This window comes from Vespa crabro, chromosome 4 (assembly GCF_910589235.1).
Source record: "Vespa crabro chromosome 4, iyVesCrab1.2, whole genome shotgun sequence".
NCBI classification, from domain to species: domain Eukaryota; kingdom Metazoa; phylum Arthropoda; class Insecta; order Hymenoptera; family Vespidae; genus Vespa; species Vespa crabro.
In genome coordinates this window covers 337,501-360,063 of record NC_060958.1, presented here as the reverse complement: position 1 = coordinate 360,063, position 22,563 = coordinate 337,501, and the positions used below count along the sequence as shown (strand labels likewise).

General features: G+C 32.3%; 1 protein-coding gene across 5 annotated transcripts in view; it reads left to right on the top strand.

Annotated features, from left to right (window-relative positions):
• Positions 1-22,563, top strand: part of LOC124423390 (alpha-mannosidase 2) — a 180,668-nt gene that overhangs the window by 69,854 nt on the left and 88,251 nt on the right. For 3 of the 5 annotated variants that reach the window (XM_046961066.1, XM_046961069.1, XM_046961067.1), the window contains 2 exons: positions 2,142-2,732; positions 7,469-8,025. In XM_046961066.1, coding sequence (XP_046817022.1) covers positions 7,738-8,025 — 288 coding nt within the window. In that variant the 5' untranslated portion in view covers positions 2,142-2,732; positions 7,469-7,737. Of the gene's footprint in view, positions 1-1,530; positions 1,639-2,141; positions 2,733-6,994; positions 7,397-7,468; positions 8,026-22,563 lie in introns of those variants that run through there. The other 2 variants (XM_046961068.1, XM_046961071.1) reach the window with 2 other exon arrangements.

The following is a 22,563-nucleotide window of genomic DNA, read 5'->3' as shown; positions in this document are numbered from 1 at the left end:
TTCTCGTAGAGACTAAAAACGAGCTCTAAGCTCTTTAAAACTCTCCGGCGCCTACTGGAAAATCGGGTTTACATCGGCTCGACTGCCACGTACGAGCTTCGTTCAAAGTTTCCACGGCGTTTCCGTCCGGAAAAGGGCCACCCTTTCTCTCTCTCTCTCTCTCTCTCTCTCTCCCTCTGTCTATTTCTCTTCTTTCTCTTTTCGTTTCACCAGCCCTGTCTCATCCCTATACGCGAGATATTTCTCTCGTCCTTTCTCGTGAATATTTCTATTTTTTTTTCTTTTACTTTTTTCTCTTCTTCTTCTTTCTTTTTCTTTCTTCTTTTCTTTTTTTCATTTTTATTCTTCTTTTTCTTTTCTCTTTTGTGTGTTTTTTTTTTTTTTTTCTTCATTTTAATACCTCTCTTTGTCTCTCCAACTCGTTTTACAGACTCTCTTCGCACCCTTCAACGAACTTTCCCTTCTCGCCTATCGCTATTACCGTTCCGTGAAACCACCCTTTAAAAGTACCATCTCTTTCGTCTCTTATCTTTTCAAAGCGATCGAGGATAAGAAAGGATTGTTGAAGAGAGGATACGTGCCGTTTTAATTGCGACGATCAAATTTTCATCATAAAAATCGTCCATCCTACGTTGGTTTTCTTAACGGTACTAATGATAATTCTTATCTAAAATATGTATCTCTAATTATGAATAATTTTAATTAAAATTCTTTCATATAAGAATTTATTTTATTAACGTGATATTCGCATGGAGAATGTTTCGTCTAAGTTTTCTAATAAATCTATGTCGTCGTTCAATGATTTTCGTTTAATATATAACAATTTTTATCGTATAAATGACAAAATTTTATTAATATGATTTATCACGTTTAAAACGTTCTATTCACAATTTCTAATAAATCTATATCGTCGTTCAATGATCTTCATTTAATATATACAATTTTTATTTTTAAATGACAAAATTATTACGCTAATAATTTAAAACATTTGTTTCATTCTGTGTAATATGGTTTCTTCATTTACCTTCCCTCTTCAATTTTTTATCCTTTTTTTGAACTGTTACGAGAAAGAAGAAAGAGAGAGAAAGAGAGAGAGAGAGAGAGAGAGAGAGAGAGAAGAGGAATGGTCGTTGATTGAATGAAGATAGCTATTCATGCTTTTAATTACGATCGATGGAGTACTTTTAATTGCACCAATAAACTTTCCATCGAGAGATCAGATATTCATAAATGAAAATCATCTTTGTCATTGTCTATCGTTATTTTCATCGATTAATATAAACACATACACCTTGGTGTATTTATATAAATAAATAAATAAATATATATATATATATATATATAAGTATACAGACTTTAACATTTACAAAATAATGTTCACGTGTGTATGCTCACTAACTGGGGTGTATGACGATTATATTCTCCATTATCAGCGAAATAATTATAAAGTTCAAACAATGGTGTGCCTGGATTCTCGCAAAATATAGATTTCAACAAACAGTAACCTAACGAACGATCGTTTAATTCGAGGTTAATCGAGGGAATCGCCGTTATCAGATGCAAACATTCGCTTACGTGGCCAAACGTGTGAATTTATTTCTCTCGGCTAATTCGACGAGAAGACTGAGAGTGAGAATGGTGAGAGGGAAGGGGGGATGGATGGGTGCATTTGAATTGTCAAGCGTAAATTAGAATGAAATCAAATGCATTCGCATTGCTAATACATTAATGCTCGTGGAAATAATCAATGAAAATGGCGTAATTGTAAATTAAAAATTTCTTCATTAATTTCTATTGCTAATATCTAATAATTTATAGAATCTCATGTTAAAATAGATTATGAAATAACTTATTATTTTCTTTCGAAAGTATTCATAAGTTTAATTGTTACGTTTTCTATTTCTTTTTTGTGGCTACATCATTTCAATATATGATCTTTTGCATACTTCATATTAATTCCACTTAAAATAATAATTTATACGAACGAATGTTAACATAAATTTGCAAAACTCGTTTGACGTATCTTCGAATCAAAGGAAGATGACACTTTTAAAAGTTTCAATATAAAATATCTTATGAAACTTTATTTTCATTAATTATTTTGTAAAATTATAATAACATAAATAATCTTTCTCTTTTAGGTACTCTCAAGTTTTGATTATTGGGAAATTCAAAACGTGAGAAGTTGTGTACGATCATCGTTTGGAAGGATAAAAAGTGAAAAAGAAATTAATGGAATGAATTTCGTCTAATGCCTGGTTGTCCATTAATGGCATAGAAGCACATTCTCTTTTTACCCTCCATTCATATTTCCTCTTTCATCTTTATTGAGAGGAGGGCGAGCCTATCGAGTGAGCCCCTATAAAGCACCCTCGACTCCATCGTCTTTCATCGTCATCGTCACCGTCATCGTCATCGACGTCGACGTCGTCACCATCGTCGTCACTATCGTCGTTGAACAAAAGAGCTGCGTCAAGAACAGAAGGCTCAGCTTTGCTGAATCGTTGCTCTCCTCACCTAAAAGAAACCTGACGAGAGCATCCATCGATACTGCCCTCTTCGTTGTTACATCGCTTTGTTCTCTTCCTTCTTTCATCCTCATCCATCTCAACTTCCTTTTTATTTCTTTCTATACTCAAGAGGAAAGGGATAATTACACATCGAAAATCAATTTCGTCCGGACACCAAACCCAACCGGATTGAATTTATTGGCGAAACGAGCGATTTTTCAGGTGAATATAAATAAACTTTTTTTTATTCTTCTTTTATTAAGCGATTTGTTCCTTTTTCTATTGTTTACCTATTTTATCTTATTGAACCTATTGTATATATACAGTACAATATATACAGTATATATGTATGTCGTAGATAGGTTGCATACGAAATCGTGAACGATAAAACAGTGACAAGCGATGATTAAGGGTAGGTTTCAGTCTAGCATTGTAGAAAAAAAGGTTTTTTTTTCTTTTTTTTTTTTTTCTTTTTTTTTGAAATTTTCTTTCTACAACTAAATATACAATTCAATATCTTATTACACATTATATTTTCAACATATAAATTTTTCTTCTTCTTTTTTCTTTTTCTTTTTCTTTTTTTTTTTCTCTCTTTAATTGATACATCGAAAGCATTAAATGTTGACAACGTGCCGTTTTGAATAATTATGCTCGACAAATTTTTATTGAACGATGGGACTTATAGCTATATGCGATTTAATTTTGAAATAAAACAAATCAAACATATTTTTAAGCTGCATGAAATTTCCGACGAAGTGAATCTATAACAAAAGTAAAAAAGATAAAAGCATTTTTTCTATCATTTCAATCTTTGCATATTTTTGCTATTTTTCTTTCTAAATTAATGGAATTCATTTGAAACATATTAAATATATTAATGAATTTATTAATAAATTTCATTCCCTAAATAAAATTTGGCAAAACTGAATATATTATTCATTTTTCACTCTCCGCGAAAATATATATTCTTTAATTGAAAAAAAAAGAAGATTGATTTATATAAATCAATTAATCCTTGGGATATTTGTTTCATCAATTTGTAAAATTATATTTGAGGAAATATGCGTTCAGAGTCATTACTGCAGATGAAGAAATACGTGCTATAATGTAAGGAAAGTAGAAATGTAGCAGCTTATGGTTAAGGAACTTTGATAATTTATAGAATTTCCAAAATTTCTTTTCAACTGTATATTTTGGACACATCAAAGAAGTGAAAAATCTAAAGAAAAAAAAAAAAAAAGAAAAGAAAGAAAAATCGATTTTTTTACAGTTCAAAATTGTAACCTCCCCATAATATTGATTCAGTGTAATGTAAAGAAATAAAAAAAATAAATAAATAAATTTTTTTGAACGAAATATAAAACATTGATTTTTCGTAAATCAAACTCGTTGAAACCGACGATGACTTCGAAAAGAAAAAAAAAAAAAAAGACAAAAAAGGGAAAGAAGAGATATTATAATTCATTATTTCATTTTCAATCGACAAATTTCAACATGTGTGGTAATATTTTCTTCGGGTATGAAGGAAGTAAAAAACTTAAAAAAAAAAAGAAGTAGAAAATCGATATTTCAAAAGTTTTAGAACGAAACATCCCCTTAAGCGATCCTGGGAAAGGAAATTTCGAATCGTTCGATGAATAGAAAGCTGTAGGAAAGGTAGATGAATAGGTTATAGGTAATGCATATAATCGATAAAGGTTCTTTAAATGACGCGTTTTCCTATACGATCGCGCATATGAACTTTGAACTATATCTATTTTCAATTCTTAATCTCGTTAATGATAGATCATATTTCGTAATTTCTTTTATTGTACGTTCATCTACGAAGATATCCTGACTCCAAATATTTTTTTATCCTTTTTTCTTTTTTTAATAATTTTAATAGGACTTGCATATTTCTCAGCTCAGTCTTTAGAAAAAAAAAAAAAAAGAAAAAAGAAAATTTCGATTAAAGGCTTCTTTCTAAAGAAAGAAAAAAGAAAAAGATAACTAGAAAATTGAAAAATTCAATTGCAAGAGCGAAACAGCGAATTAATTTTCTCACGGCTTTTATTTTTTGGATTTCATTCTCGAAACTGAAACAAAAAAATATAATGAGAGTATTAAGGAGAGATGTAAAGACGATATTGTTCAAGTTTGTTCGAAATACAAAGCGCTCGGTAATTAGTGTGGTATTATAAGAAACGTGACATGATATATTGCCAAGTTATAAAGGCGGCTAAGTGAAAACCAGCAACTTTGCGTCGGCAGAAAAAAAAGAGAGAAAAAAAAAAAGAATAAATAAATAAATAAATAAATAAGAAAAATAAATTCTTAAATAAGCGTACGCTCTTTTATGCAGGCTTATTTTCTTTTCTTTTTTTTTTTTTTTGTTTTTTTTTTTATGTCGTGACTCTTTAAACATACATATCACACATTTTATTTCAAATATTTCTATTATCTAACTATTTTTTATTATATTTCCCAAATATTTCCATTCTTATTGTATTTTTTCAAATACTTCTTTTTTTTCTTTTTTTTTTCCTTTTTTTCTTTTTTATAACGAATTCAAAATAGCTACGAACCTACGCTCCATCGCTTTTAATCAAATCGCAAAATTCGGACAAACAATTTTGATTCATCGAATAAATTTCCTCTCTCTGTTATTATCGTGAGCGAGAGAGAGAAAGAGAGATTGTATGTGTGTGTGTGTGTGTATGTGTATACTATAGCAGGAGTTATAGGGATATCGATTAAGCGTTTGATGTTCAGCGACTTCACGTCAAAACGGTCAGTCATAATTTTCGCGGACGTTTAATCAAGCTACACACACTGCACCCGTTCATAATTCATACTAGATGTTGTTCTCCATCCTCCACCCCTCTTCTTTGCCACAATCAAACAATCACTTCTTCTCTCGTATAACGAACACGATTCGACTTCGTTTAAGTTTATCGCGATCGTAGGAACAATGGTTAACACTGTGAAAATATTTTCTATAATAACTCAAACTATTTATAGACGTATATATATTTGTTACTGAAAAATAAAAAAGTAAAAGAATAATTTCAAAGGAATTAAAATATTTCTATAACTTTTTCTTTTCAAAGTTCTTAGAAAAAAAGAAAATCAAATATCCGTTTATGCAAAACCATTTCATTAATCACTTGCACTTTTATTAAACGCTATAAATGATCGTATTTCTTTATTAATTTATGACATACATCATATAAGACGTAAATTTAAATTCCGTAAAAATACAGATCGTAAAAATTCTTTAATTGATTTATGAACTCTTTTATAGATCACGATCGTTTATTAATTAAGAATTTAGACTCGTTCTATCGTTATAAAATATATCCTAGATATATATATATATATATATATATATATATATATATATATATATATATATGTATGTATATGTATAAAGTAATAATTAAAAAAGGCGTTTGATCTTTGACACGATCATACGAATCCTTTAAAAACCATCCTATATTAATAATTATTCAAAGAGAAATTCGAATTACGATTCGTAAAGGATATTTCGAAAGATTCGAAATCGTTATACTTCTACTTAATTATAGTGAACTTGAAAGAATAATAATAAAACGCAAACTGTTCGAGTTTAACGGAATAAAGATGAGAAAGGGAGAAAGAGAGAGAGAGAGAGAGAGAGAGAGTAGAAGAAATAGGCGAAAGGTCAAAGTTAGTGGATCGAAGTACGAATGTGAAAGCGCCTGCTCGCGACCCACTTAAATTCTTGAAAAAGCGGAAAGGAGTACTTCGTGACATGAGAACTCGCGAACATTCGAGAAATAGAAAGAAAGAAAAAGATAAAGAGGTGTGGGTGGGAGGTGGATAAGGAAAGACAGAGATAGAGAGAGAAAGAGAGAGAAAGAAAGAGAAGGTCGTCCGTTGGCACGACCTTGTCTTTCCTGTTATATCTGGCCAACCTTCGAGGTAAAACACTAGCGAAGAGAGAATGACGTAGAGGATTTACGAGCAATCGATCTTTCTCTCTTCTTTCTCTCTTCTTTCTCTCTCTCTTTTTCTCTCACACATACATACATATAAACAGACGTACCTGTATATCGTACCTATGCTTATAAGAAAGAGAAAGATAGAATCGGGACTTTCGTGAATGAACACCGAAATAGACGATCGAATTATATTATCTCCGAAGGTTATCGTCGGGAATAAAACTAGAACGTAGAAAACTCAAGTAGGAAAAACTTTACTACTTCCTCTTTTTCCTCTTTTCTTTTCTTTTTTTTTTTTGTATTTTTTTTTTTTATTTTTTTTTTCCTTCCTTGTTCTTTTTTTTTTTTTTTTTTTGCAACTCTCTATTTGTCGGTCGATACGTTGTAGGAAATTATAGTCGATAAAAGTATGAACATTATACTAACTATCGCAGTGACGGTCACGTTTGCATGTTTTATGGACGTATTCCGAGTATTACATATAATATATACACACACACACACATATATATATATAGAACGGATTGAAGACAAAGCGACGTTGAGTACATTAATAAGGAAATGAACGTTGATCAATGAGCATTGTGAAAAGTTATGAACTTATGATTAATTGTAACTAAACATAACGTGTATATAACGAGTAAAAATTGTAAATGGTTAATACGATTTATAAATTATATAGATAAGGAAATATGGCGTAGAATATGTAAGAAGTAGGATATACGTGTATAGACTGTACAAAAATTTGTATATATATATATATATATATAAAAAAGAAATTAATAATTCGAAGGTTTTAATGTAAACTAGGAACAAGTGAATGATTTTTGTGAAATATTGTTGTTTATTATACGCGAGTATTTTGTTCGGAGATAGATCATCGATTTGATATTTCAATATAATGTCAATTTGTTTTCATAGGTAACTATTAAATTGCTTCTTTCATTTATTTTCCATTATCTTAAATGATTATTCGATTTTTTTTTTTTACAGATTGCTGCGTTTACACGGCAAGCGTGTCCCATGAAGTCGACGGACGACGTTACGAGAGTAGTCGAGGAGTCGAGGTTCATACCAATCGACGCGAGACAAGGAGTTCGTTCGATGGGCGAAAGGTGAATATTGAAGTGAAAGAGAAACGAAGAAACGAGAAAAAAGTGGAAGAGGAAGAGGAAGAAGAAGAGGAAGAAGAAGAAAAAAAAGAGGAAGAAGAAGAAGAAGAAGGAAGAAAAGGAGAGAGAAGAAGAAGAAAATTCGACAAGATGTATAAAATCTTACGTCGAGGTTCTGGACGTTTATTCGTCTTATGCGTTGTCGTACTATCTCTCCTTCTCTGTCTTTATTACGTGAATCAGGCCCAAGCACCGTCCACCGCCTCGTCGGCGGCCATTTTAAACGAGGAACTTCGATACGATCGAAGCTTGACATCTATCACACCGGATTACAGCGAAGTACCAGATTCTAGGATATCATTGGCCACTTGTCCTGTCACGGAATCACGACACGCTGACATCGACGCACAGCGAGAATTTGAGAAGTTCGATTTCCAGGTAAACGATCATATTCATTTACACATTATATAATCTTTTGCTATCTTTTTTTCTTTTTCATTTTTAAATATCCTAAATTGTACACGAAATTGAAAAGAAATCTTGCGGAGGACAATTAAATCAAATTCAATCAGCAATTAAATCTTTGAACGATCTATGACTACGTCACAATGGTATGATATTCAATTCATTCATCGTTCGTTCCGTTTCCTTTATTTTCGATACGTCTTATTTATTGTCCAATTAACAATTGTCTTCGTAAATAACGCAATAGAATCGAAAATACGTGTGATGAAAGAATTAGTTTCTTTTCATTCTGATTAATTAGGATCTGATTCCTTCAGCTGGACTTTCTTTTCAATTTTGCACAGTACATGACGGGAGAACAAAAAATAAAAAGAAAAATTAACACATGTCACAAAAATAATGACACTTTATCAAAATTCGTTTTGACATATCTTATTCAGAATATTGAATATTTAATTGTAAACGTTTGAATGTTCATTCAGAAAGAATACAAATTAGAATAACGTGTTCTAGGTTGGAAGAATCAATGGGTTTGATTTTTTATACCGTCGCTGATACTGATCGATTGACTTTTAACCCTAGTCTAACCCTAGTGCCTATTGGGTTATAAGATACCCCGGACCAACTTTGAGTTCAGTTAAAACAATTTACGCATTGCATGATTCATGATATTTTTTTTTTTTTTTTTTTTTTTTTTATAATGACAGAATTGGAAATGTGTTTTCAAACCAACTGATTATTATTTCCGAGACTTCAAAGAGTATACAGAGTTTTTTTTTAATAAAAATTATTCCATTCTGTATAAATGACACAGCTGTTCAAAATGCCTATGGTGTAGTGCACAACTAGAAATTATTTTGAGGTGTGTACAACTAGGGTTAATACATGTGTGTTGACGCACACATGTGCAATCTCAGATATTTACAGTACTATCTCCTAAATGTATGTCGACACACGTGTGCAACCTCAGGTATCTACAGTACTTTCTTCTAAGGGTTACATATCCCTATTGGATAATATCTGTCCCTAGGAATTCCTTGGATAATCATTAAGAAAACGAATAGATAAAAAACACATTATCACCTTTGTCCAAGTTTAGGCACTGTTAGTAAAGTACTAAAGTTTTTGATAACATGTGTCGAGCCAAATACCTATTCTTCAAATGTCACCCATGGGTCCACAGGTTTAACCAGGACAAAGGATCATACATGAGATTAGTTAAACATTTCGAACAAACTATCCCGACACACCGAATAGCAATAAAAATATTGTTTTCCCTTAAGATAATTTTTACTTAAATTCCTCCCTTTCCATTTCCCTTTCCTAAATCATTAATGCATTTATGATTAATACGAAAGAAATCTACGAACAGTCGGATCCAAGCATTCACATTCACTAATAAGACAATCAAGTTTTATCGATATCACTGGCTATGCCTCTTAAATGGAGATATCCATGACAAACTAAATTGTAGCAATCAAACCTTACATACATCCAACTCTCAACATTCAAACCTTCGAGTCTTATTACATTAATGATTATCACTTCTTAGAAATAGCCAACAAGGCTAATTACACGTTACTTGTACTCATCAACGGTTGTATCATACTACGACAAATATACTGTGATAACTACAATTCACATTATATACCTATTGTCTCGCTTCTACTTATGAGCTTCACAAGATCCTTCAAAAGAATTCACGTTCTCTCATTATTTTGCGGGAATGCGACGAGCGGTATTTTGCTGACGACCTTCGACGATATCTTAGCCTAATGCCCTCCTCCTCCCCCTCTATTCATCGTGACCAGTGGGTCTATAATTTTGACGATTAGGAAGAGACGAGGGAACTTTTTCCATGCGAATCAACCATCATCGCTGATCCGATACATATCTAAAAACATTCTCGTAATTGCACCCTTTACCACCCAACAATCTATTTTAATATTTAACGAATATTGATTAATTTTTTTGTTTACATTAAATTATTACAATAACAATGATAGAGAGAACATTTTTATCCAGCAATATTGATCCGTGTAAATTACGCGATCAAGAAAATTTGTCTCCGTCGAAATGTTAAGGAGGAAAAAAGGGAAAAAATCAAGGAGGACACCCATGTCGCCATCCTTTCCCTTCGATTTATCGACTCGAATAATCCACGAAAAACTTTCCCGTAACCATACTTTTTCAACCTAAAAGAAATATATTCCTTCGGTGATGGCCGGAGAGGACCGTGACGATTAATTTTACTTTCTACACGCCGCGAGTCTTGGTAACGTAGCTCGTCGTTACGAATGAACCAGTTTCATCGTTGTCTTCCAACGTCGGAGTTGGAAGAAAAAGAGAGAGAGAGGAAAAGAGGGAATGGACGGGAGGGGGAAGGGAGAAAGAAAAAAACATAAAAGAGAAGAACGAAGTACAGTCGTTTTGAAAGTACCGCGTCATTAGCCACGGAACTTTCCTTTCTTCCGGTCTTCACCGCAATGGCGGGGAAAGGGTCGTAAAGAGTGAGAGGAGGAAGAGGAGAGAAGGAGAAAGGGAGAAGGGGAAAAAGGTAGAGAGTGCTTCCTTTGAGTTTTGCTGATTTAATGGCCGACGAGTCGCTCTCATAAAGGCATTTTTCTTTTCCGCAACGATATTCCTTCTCTCGAACGAATAGAAAGAGAAAAAGGGTGAAGGGCGGAGGGAAAAATGATCGACTATAGTTACTCTTTACGTTATTCTTTTTTTTTCTTTCCATTTCTTTATCTTTTTATTTATCTTTTGCGTTTTCTTTAATCGAAGTGCTTTATTATCTTCTTTTTCATTTGCTTATTCCCTTTCTCTCTTTCTCTTTGTTGAACGATCATATCTCATTCTTATCAATAGGATTCTCATCGACGTTAGACAATTTCAAAGAATCAATTTCTTGTAAAATCATAGATATTTATCTCGAAAAATAAAAGAAACAAAAAATACCTAGACGTCGTTTGTCTAATGATTCCGATAATTGACACAATCGATCGTTAGGAGATGGCAATGGGTAAAAGAGATAGGGAATTAATTGAATGGAACGCAAGAAATTTTATGGAGTTCAATGAAGCATTAATTCAACATTAGGAAAGTGATAACATACTGTAGTTTCATGTTCGGCCATGTTGAACTAACCTAAAGGCACCGTAGTAATCTAGAGAGGCTTGCCAGCATCTGGCAAGTAGTAATATTCAGAATAGTCGAGGCCTCATAGCCTCTCTCTCTCTCTCTCTCTCTCCCTCTCTCATTCTCTCTATAGTACTGAATCGTTCATGAGTCGGTATTGCGATTTTGAGTGGCCAAAGACCGTTTCTGCTATTTCGCAATGGCGGCGAACTAACACGCTGCCTGGAACTATTGCAATGCCCTCGGATTTGACTTCAACGAGTCGATGACTATACAATCCGTACCAACGGATCAGAGACCGAGAAAGCTCTCGCCTCCAACAGGTACACGCTGGCTTACAATTGCAATTTCGAAGTCTGTTTGTGGCCTCGTAATGATAGCTTTTGTGAAATTAGAGTTTCCTTGAGTTCCGTTTCGCACTGTTACCGACATTGACATATTTATTGCAATTAGTGATATTTATCGGTACCATATTACATTCTCTTTAAAATTTTCTTAACGCTTCGAAAATTATCCCAACGATTATTCTTATCTCTAAGAGATTATTTATTCGCGTCGCAATTATTTATTTCCGTCAATATTTGGAATCATATTAATCGCTATTATATAGATCTATTGATAAAACATGCCTATTTCGTTATCGTTGATATTATAATTAATAATTTTCGTGTAAAAAGTGATTTACCCTTATAAATATTGTTTTATTGATTGCCTCGATTGAACGTTTATTATTTAATGCTTTATTAATAGTAATTAATTCTCATTATTATTATTATTATTATTATTATTATTATTATTATTGTTATTGTTAATATTATTATCGAACTGTACCAAGCAATATATCGTGATTGATCGCAATATAAAAATAATTTTATGTAGCTCGTTTAAACGTAGAGCGATAAGAAGGTAACCGTGGAATTTGATCGCGACAACACAAAGGAACGTTCCACTTACCAAGTTCGATCTTTCATTTCTCTTTGCCGGTTCGTAGCGATAGCACGTTTCTTCGCACATGTTTTTCGAATTAAGCGATAACGAGAAATAGCTTCAATGTTACACCGATTTCGTTGCTCTCATTGTATCACGAGTTATCATGAGCCGATTTATTCTGTTTTTATAACAAATAAAACTAGCTCATTTCTTGTTGCGAACCAATTATATGAGATATCTGTTTTTATACGATCGTTCATTTTATTTTCTTCAACAGAATTATAAATCTGTTTCATCTAACAACATCCGAATACTTTTATTTATGATTACATTTTTTTATCGTCATTATTTTGTCCTTAATAATTATTGTAAATAAGAGCATATCTATACCCTTGAAAGTCCGTTGAACTTTCTCACAAGAGTAATTTATGGATGCTCTTGAAAAATTCATTGGACATCTGCCAAGGGACAAACGTAGGATAAATAATATATGATACAGAATTTTGTCTGATTTTTAAATATCTTTTCATGTATGATTTACAGAATACATTTTATGTATGATTTACAGAATTTTCTTAAGCCGAATGATAAATATAAGAGATATTATAGATCAGAGATTTATTATAGTTCAAGAGATTTATAGGTCAAAAGATTTATATGTTTATCTTCGATCTAGAGATAGTTATTTTTTCCCTCATAAATAATGCAAACACCTAAAATACATATAAAGTATAAAATACATATAAAATACATATAAAGTATCGTCCATGAAATTATTTAAAAATATTTGAGACGAATATTCTGGACAGGAATATACCCGACCAATTAAAAATCAGTTCTACTCTTTTTCCATGTTGCACGAAACTATCCTATATTTTATTTTTCCTTAAGGCTGTTCATAATCTTTCGTTCGAAGCGTGTGTGCGACGTGAGCGACAAGTGTGGGCAAATTATGAACTAGGAGCGCAACAGGGGTATACATCATTCTCACCACGTGCCCATCGTATCGATATATAAGCCTGTGTAGTTTATATCTTTCTCACCCATAACATAAGAGTCAGATTAGTGTAGGTTGAAGAATTAGCGTGTTAGCAGGCTGCTTATATTCTTCAGTCTTTCATATTTATATTCTTCTTTGATGGTAGCATGTCTTGCAGTAATCCGTTCTAAATAGGGCTCGCGCAGTACCGGTATACATTTTTTTTTCTTTTTTTTTTTTTACGACAAATCCATAGAGAATAATAAATATAATTCATACATATGTTAACTAGTAATAATATAAATTTACAACAAGAAAAAAAATAAGATTTCGTCGATTATTTAAATCAAAAATAATAATTACGAATTTATGTTATATATTATTTCAATAAAAATCAGAGCATGCGTTTTTGTTTTCACACTAATTATAAGGTAGAATTCCTAATGATATTATTTTTATGGTTTTCCCTGTAGAACTAGTCCAGTTTATTTTATTACCATTATTATTGTCGCTATAATAATAATACATGGTGTAATAATATAATATAAAATACAATAACAATAATATATTTAAAAAGTAATGAATTAAAAAATTGAATGTAAAAGATATATTTAAACATTATATACATTAGGTACATTCTTCATTATTATAGTAAAGTCAATGGTGATATGTTATTATTTTGAAATCAAGGATTTAAGAATATTTTATTGCCAATTGTTTTTGCATACGGATGAAAAGTCTAAAACTTGTTTCTAAATATTCTTTTATTTTGAGAAATTCTAATACGTACGATAATTATTTACTATAATTACTTACTAAGATTCTTTCGCTGGTTCCTTCCTGCTGTTTATTCAAGTATCCGAAATAAAATGAGCCAACATGAGGTTCTCCTTCGGAATAACTTGAAAAACGATAAATTATTGTTACATTTATCTATTTAATAAACAGTGACTTCGGCATAGTTGACTAGATCAATGAATCATTTTTCATAACAGATTAAGAGTCTCGCAAAATCAATGAGTGATGTAAACAAAAACGGAATAAAAATAAACGCGAGTATAATGAACCAGTGATACGATTATAAGGCAGGAAAACAAGAAGTGATAACGAACGAAAGTAAAACAAAAACAGCGTCTTATATTCGTCATTGTATCCTATTAGTATTGGGTATATCTGGTTAGTCACGTGTGTAAATTATCGAGGACACGATTTGTTGACAACTCGTACAAAAAACCATCACACGAGGTGACTCATGGAAAGCTCTCGTAAAGGAAGGCAGTTCTTTGAGAAACATCAGCGAGTGTGGACTGGTTATATCGTATTTATCTTCCTGGTTGAAATATACTCTTTCTTCTTTCGTTATTGTAAATCACCATCATCATATATAATGTAGGATGTACTTACATGATGTATATAATATTTATATATATATGTATATATATATTTCTTCTTCTATTTCTTCTTTCTATCATCATTATTATTATTATATATCATCATAGTAGAGTAGTAGTAGTAGTAGTAGTAATAATAATATAAAATAGACTAGTTCTGTTGAGGAAACCGCAGAAAATAATATCGCTTGGAGTTCTATTTCGTTGATAGTGCAAAAACCAACTCACAAGTTTTGATTTTTATCAAAATGATATATAAATATTTATGAAATATTATTTGTGAGAAAATAAACGACGAAATTATCGAACGAGTTACCATAACTTTTTCCGTATGAGCATTACAAAACATGTTTATGCTTGCATTTAGAATTATTCGAATAATCCGAGATAGTGTCTGCACACAAGCGACAAGGTAAATCGGCTAGTTCATGGAAACAATATACAACCGCCCAAGCATGTATATGATAATCAGCAGTAAGTGCTTCGTCTCTTTTACCGCAACTTTCAAGGGGCGCCACTATACGAAACTTATTTTTTCAGAAAAAACATCATTGCTTAAGCTAAACTATAATTCTAAGCATAATTCTTGATCGACTTTGGTGAACATAAGTCTTATCTTCGACGATGATCATCACAAACGAAAAGATTTTTGCAAATTTTTCAAAAAGAATCGTGCCAAAGAATGCTATTTTTTTTTCGTTTGAGAAAATAATTTATGCATGAAAAGAAATTTGAAGAATCTGATTCAACCTTTATCTTCAAGATGAGATATTGCTCATTCGTTTAAACGTTTAATATTAACTAATCAAAGCTTATTTTAATGGTCGAATCTAAAAAAATTGTCTTTTAAGAGTTACGATATCTATTTCATATAATTCGACGAAACGATCACAAATGTTATAGTTCATAGAGATCAATGCGAGTCTCAATTAATACACTTATAGAAATACGCGGAATTATAACTATATCACAACTTAGAGATCTATATTAATTGCATCGTTTGTAATATTGTTGAGTATAAACTTTATCTATGAACAAACAAATTGGAGAATTAGTTTTGCAGAATTAATTTAGCTCAAGACAAATTGGAACTATGTGCAATAACTATAGAATAGATTTCTAACACGTACAATCGAATATAGCGGAATTATTTATCGTACCGTACAGATTTTATTCAAACAATTTTCCGACATCTTCGTTATGATAAAAATTATTTTTATTAAATTAAAATATATGAACAAAAATTTCATCCATCAAAATAACTTTTACGTTAATGCTACGATTACGCTGAAGATAACAAAAAAAAAAAAAAAAAAAAAAGAAAAAAGAAAAGAAAGGGAAAAGCAAAGAAAAAGAAAAATAATAATAATTTTATTTAATATCCTTCCTTCTTAATTATTAACACTTCCCAAAGATATCGATTATTGTACTGACCTAAATATACATAGATACATTTATTTATTTCCCTTTGTTCGAATCTAACTAAGAAATATATTCATTGCAAAGGAGACAATATTAATGCCATTAAAAAAAGTAGGAAAAATAGAGAAAAAGGTCGAATGAAGAGTTAGCGAGATATCATTAATTATATTAACGATGCCACCAACGGCCTCTTGACGTAAGCCACTTTAATGACATTAACGTCACCCATAATTATTACTAATGTCGAGCGCGTACTCAACGAATAAGAGAGAAGGAGAGAGGAAGGAGGGAAGATCTCACCCGTTCATTCGGGAGTCGTGTGTCACGGCACATACATAGATCACGTAACGTTACGTGCTACGAGGGACCAAGAGGAAAGTAGACGTAGATATACGTTCTCTCTCTCTCTCAATCTCTCTCTTTCTCTTTCTCTCTCTCTCTCTTTCTCATTCGTTCACTCACGTATACTTCATATACGCGCGATTGTGTCCGAGAAAACACGTCGAGAGCACGGCCTCGTTCTCGTATTTCGGCTCGAATTCAAACCGAAAGCGACAAAATATGTATGTCGCGTGTCCCAAACCCCTGACATGCATGTATATAGTCAGAAGAAGGATGGAGAGAGAAGTTAGAATTGGGGAGGGGGGAGGAGAGGGTATAGAAAGAGAGAGACCGTCGAGAGATCGCAGAAACGTCAGTGAATAACGTAAACGAACGTTCCGTCGAGTATCATTTCACGTGAAGCAATGATAATTATTGAACGACACACACACGCACATGCACACACACTCATTCGTAACATACTATTTAACATCGAAATCATTCAAGCTTATCACAGCATCCGAATTATTATATTGCGCTCACATTTCTATAAGAAAATTCTTGAATCAATCTTAATAATATATTCTTCGAGCGAGTATTCATCCATTCTTTTTTCTTTTTTTCTTTCTTCCATAATAGCTACATTTTCAAAACGAACGGTTTTTATTTCATAATTTTCTTCTCTTTTTTATTTTATTCTTATATTTTATTTCTCTTACAATTAAATTATATGCATAGTTGTTAAGCTTATTATATTCAAATTAACTTGAAAAAGTCAATCGTTTTCAAAAAAAAAAAAAAAATATTTATTCAATTAATCGAGAAACGATAAGAAAGTAGATAATACGAGGAATAATGTAATTTCGATTAAAAATTAACGAGATATAAACGACGAACGGGAATTTGGAAGTTTTCTTTCGTGAAAGTTAAGAAAGCGTATTATATTATATTTCCTTCCATTCTCTCTCTCCCTCTCTCCCTCTCCTTCTCTCTCTCTTTTTTTCCGCTTTCATTTTTATCGCGATTGTTCACCTTATTACGAGATAAAAAGATAGAGAGGATTTTTCACCGAGGAGATTCCCCCACCTAACTCGTAAATTTACATGCCCGAAGATTTGTTTAGCTTCTTCTATCTTCCTCCTTTCCTCCCTTTCTCTCTCCTTCTCTCTCTCTCTCTCTCTCTCCTACCATTCTAGTTTCTCCATCGCTCTCCTCTTTTTTCTTCTCTCGTTACGAAATGTTAACTTTCACGGAGGCTCCTTTTTTCCCACCCCTTTCACACTACTACCTACTCTTCCACCCTACCCATCACCTCCCACGCTTCCTTTCTCGTCCATCTCCTTTCTCCTTCCCTCGCTCGACCTTTTTCTTTTTCCTCTCTCTTTCTTTTTTTTTTTTTTTACCTTTTACGGTCCAGAAATTATTAATTCCGAGTAGCACGGAAAGCATTGTTTCGCGGGTCATTATTCTCTCTCCCTTCTCCTATTTTCTTTCGTGTCTCGACGAAACAATTAGTGTAGGGTGTACGTTCTCCCCCTTCGAGCGACGTAGGTACATACATACAGCTTTGGAGGTATCCTTTATTTTATCTCTCTCTCTCTCTCTCTCTCTCTCTCTCTCTTTTTTTTTCTTAAGGGCAAAACGTCAGAATGCATGGCTGCCTTGGTAATAAGTTAGAGACACTTCTCGAAGGTATTCTTGTGATTCGGTGAATCGTAGTAGCTGTTTTCGCGACGATGATCGTCGTTCCTACAAGATCACATTAATAATAATAATAATAATGATAATGATAATGATAATGATAATGATAATGATAATTATGATGATGATGGTGGTGATGGGGATGATGATGATATATTACAATCATACAGTTGTAGGAATCAGTAATATCTAAGCAACGTATAAACAAACAGTTACAGAGAAGACGCTTAACTATGATCCATATGAATTACTATCCTTAATCAGATCCTGATCAGAAAGTTTGAAAAATAACATAATAATAATGATAATTATAACGTTAATGATAATATCAATAATGGTAATTACGTTTAGCGTACACGAGACAAAAGAAATCAATAAAGTTTCTAATTATTTTTTCAATCTGTTAATAATAATTATAAATAATTAATTAAAACTGAATTAAAATCGAAAATGAACAATTTTGTATTTTATATTTCTACAAAAAAAAATATATATATATATATATATATATATATATATATTGATAGATTCAACTATTTATATGAAATATGAAGAGAGTAATTAAAAAAGGGACGATTTTATATGAATAATTTGATTAAATATCTACACGTGTATAGACGATCTAATAAAAGATTAATAAATTTCTAAAAACGCATGGATATATTCGAGCTTTAATGTATATACAGTCAGGGTCAAAAGAATCGATCAATAATATGGTCGATTAATTTTATAATTAGAAATCTTTAATGAAGCGAGTTTTTTCTTTTCTCTCCTTTTTTTATTTATATATTGTTTTCTTCTTTTTAACTATCCGCTTAAAGCAAAACGTCTCTATGAGCCATACAATTTGAAATTCTCTCTCTCTCTCTATCTCCCTCTCTCTGTCTTTCTCTTTCTTTCTTTCTTTCTTTCTTTCTCTTTCTAACTCTCGACATCGTCTATTGCTTCTCTCCGAACGAACGAATGAGGTAAAAGAGGGGGAGGGAAATAGTAGGGAGCCTTTCTTATACGCAGACTGCATTTCGCAATTTGCTTAAGCAAACCTTTCCAGAAATTCATATCCGCCCGTCCTTTTGCTTCTAACCCCTCTCACCCTCTACTTTGTCTCTTCACTCTTCTTCAGAAGACATACTCTCTCTCTCTCCCCCTCTGTCTTCTTTTTTTCAGAGAGTACCGCAAGCTTTGTTTCTTTTTTCTTATTTTACTAGCTAATGTTTCTTTTTCCTTTTTTTCTTTTTTTTTTTTTTTTTTTTTTTAATTATAGGCATTAATATCTGTTTTCAAGAAAAAGAAATGAATAATCTTAACTCGTTCGTTTCTTTGTACTTTCTTTTTCTATTTTATTTTTCCTCTTTTTTTTCTTTTTTTTTTTTTTTTCTTTTTCTTTCCATTAGAGATTTTTCAGCGAATATTTTTCAAGGGAATTTAAATCCTTTTACTGGCAAATCCCCAAATACCGCGGTGCATGCGAAAATTGTCAGGAAAACTAAAGAGGGTAATCCATTTAATTACTATTCTTAACGCTCAAAGTTTATTTTTGTTATGGTAAAAAATATCTTCGTGCGGTTCCTATTTCCTTGTCATGTTCAAAAGTAAAAAAGAAGTTTTATGTATACACGCATATATACGTAAATGCATACATTCATATATACATTATACATATATGCATAAACACACATATCTGCATACACACACACACACACACACACACATATATATACATTTATGTATCAACATATGTACGTATATTAACATAAAACGAACATAATCTTAAGACGAAGCTAGATATATTCCTCAAAGGATACTTTTTTCCTTTATTTTCCTTACTATCATCTCTCCCTCCTTGAAGTTTTCCACCGTCGACGATGAGATTGCACGCTACGAGAAAAAGGAAAGGAAAAAGAGAAACAGAGAGAGAAAGAGAGGGAAAGAGAGAGAGAGAGAGAGAGAGAGATAGATATCGAAGAGATGCAAACGAGTAGCACGAAAGGAAAAGAGAAACGATGACGATGGCGACGACGGTAGCGGTGAAGAAAATGCTAAAGAGAGAATATAAGAAGGGAAAAAAAAAGAAAAGAAAGAAGAAGAAGAAAAAAAAGAAAGAAAAAGAACAGAGGTCGGTTTCTTTGAGATGCGCATTACGTTGAATCTGCTCTGATTTGTAGAAGCAATTCAGAAATTGCCCTTCTTTTCCTTCCTTCTTTCTTTCTTTACTCCGTAACATTTTCTTTATCCCCTTTCGTTTCCACCCTTGGTTCTCCCTTTTCACCTTTCCTTTTCTATTATTTTCATTTCATTTCATTTCATTTCAAATACATAGCACCATTGTTTCTGTGTCACAAATACGATTGTTCATAACGTTGCTACCGCACTCTCTTTTAAAAATTAGATATCCTTAGAATAATAACATTATTACCTTTGACATCGGATATCAGCGGTTTTCACTATTTCCACTGATATACAATCTATTTCCGATAAATGTAAGAATATAATAACATCGAATAAGTTGATATAATAACTTTGATTAATTTTATATTGAATTTATTCATTTCTTTGCGAGAATCTCAAATGAATGAAATAATATCATTTTAAAGAATTAGCAAACAAACGAGCGATCGTTCGCGATCCATATTCTTTTTCTTTTTTTCTTTTTATCTTTCTATGTTTGTCTTTTACTCTTTATTGGGAAGTTTTAACAGGCTGTATTAATTTACATTCGCTTTACTGTGATATCTCAAATGTTTCGCGAGATAATGTATAGGATTAAATCTGAAATTTTCATACCGAGCTATCCAACGGATTCTTATGACTTTTTCAACGGTAAAATATATAGGCGCTTGGTGGTAAGTCGGATGGAGAGATGGAAGATGGAAATGGCGGGTTGGGGGTGGAGCCGAGGAAAATATAGAATGTATGAGAGGATGAAATTCAACCTGGATTAAGTTTCTCGCGAACTTGAAGTTACGCCGAGACTCGACGCGCATTCTCCCATTCTATATAATAATGTTACTACGTACGTAGTATTTTATGTACAATGTGAATGCTATTGCTGTTTTATATAGATATACATGTACATATATGTATACGTGTGTGTCTATATATATATATATATATATATATATATATCCATATATACAAGTATACCCATGTATTGCAAGTTACAATGAAAATGGGAAGAAAATGGTGAATCATAGTAAGAAATAAGACCGATTAATTTTCTCTATCTCTTATTTGAAAATTCACGACATACGTACGTTGTCCCTTCGTTAATTGAGGATTTTGCAAATTCAACGAGAAAACTTCATTCTAAGTAGTCTTATCGTTTTATCCTATCGTAGATAAAGAGATCTGCTTCAGTATTAGACTATTAAGAGTTAGTTGGGAATGGGAAAAGTAATGAGAATCCTGGGGCCAAACAAATCCAATTAATTTTGCTAAATTAATTCGAAATAAAGTTACATCTACGTTTTCTAGTTTCTAATTCTAATTTTAAATTGCCCTATCGTTCAATCGTACAAAACTTAAAGAAAAATTTCATTTGTTTCGTAATAAAATCATGTTCCTTTCTCTTTCTCTTTTTCTCTTTCTATTTCTCTGTATCTCTTGAATACTCGACTTCCAATTTTCCGCGGCATGACAGACGTCGATTAAATCATGTCTGCGGAGCTTGAGGTGTAAACAATACGAAATTCAATAATTCGCACCTCGCGCCATTTTCAGCACACACCATCACGTGGTAGAGACACGTACGTAGGGGGAAAGTCCAATATTTGACTCTGGCGCTTAGCTTGAAACTTTCTCGATTGTCGTCTCTTTCACGCCTCTTTCGTCGAATACATATGTACACACATAGACGTCATAGAGTAAAATATGAAATAAGTTAGCATATTTTATTTCCTCCTCCTGGAATATATTATTTCTTAACCACGGAACAATATTTTTTATTTATTCATTTCCTTCTTCTTTTTCTTTTTTTTTCTTTTTTTTTTTTTTTTTTTTTTTTTTACTTCTTTATTTGCCATCGTCGCGACGACGTTTAAAACTATTTAATTTCGATCGTGAAAATCCTGAAAAAAAATGTTGATCGGTCCGTTCTAATATTAACAGACTTTTAATTTAAAAACTTGTTCCATTATCCGAACTTTCTTTATCTTATCGGCACTCTTATCAACAATTAATTAATGATTTTAACGATGAATTCTTATCTGAGAATAACGATCGGCAAAAATTCAATTTCTTTATAACAAAATGGGTCGGACGTGTATAATTTTCTCCTTGGGCGTTATCTATTTTTTATTTTTTTCTTCTCTCTTCTACGTTTGAAAGCTTCATTAAGTTTACGACATTTTGAAAACGTCACTTAGATACGAAGGAAGAGAGAGAGAGAGAGAGAGAGAGAGAGAGAGAGAGAAGGAAGAATCATTGCGCGTCTAATTACACTGGCGCACTAATTCACGCGGTTCGAAATGGACGCACCTTGGCTTTTGGTTTTCGCCTCCGGCCGCGTGTAACGAGCCGAACCCCTCTAATTGACCTCCGCAGGAATGCTTCTACGAAGCCCGTACATCAGAGGGGATTACAATACGCGGCTAACCGTGGACAAGCAACGTGGCGACAGGCAAACGC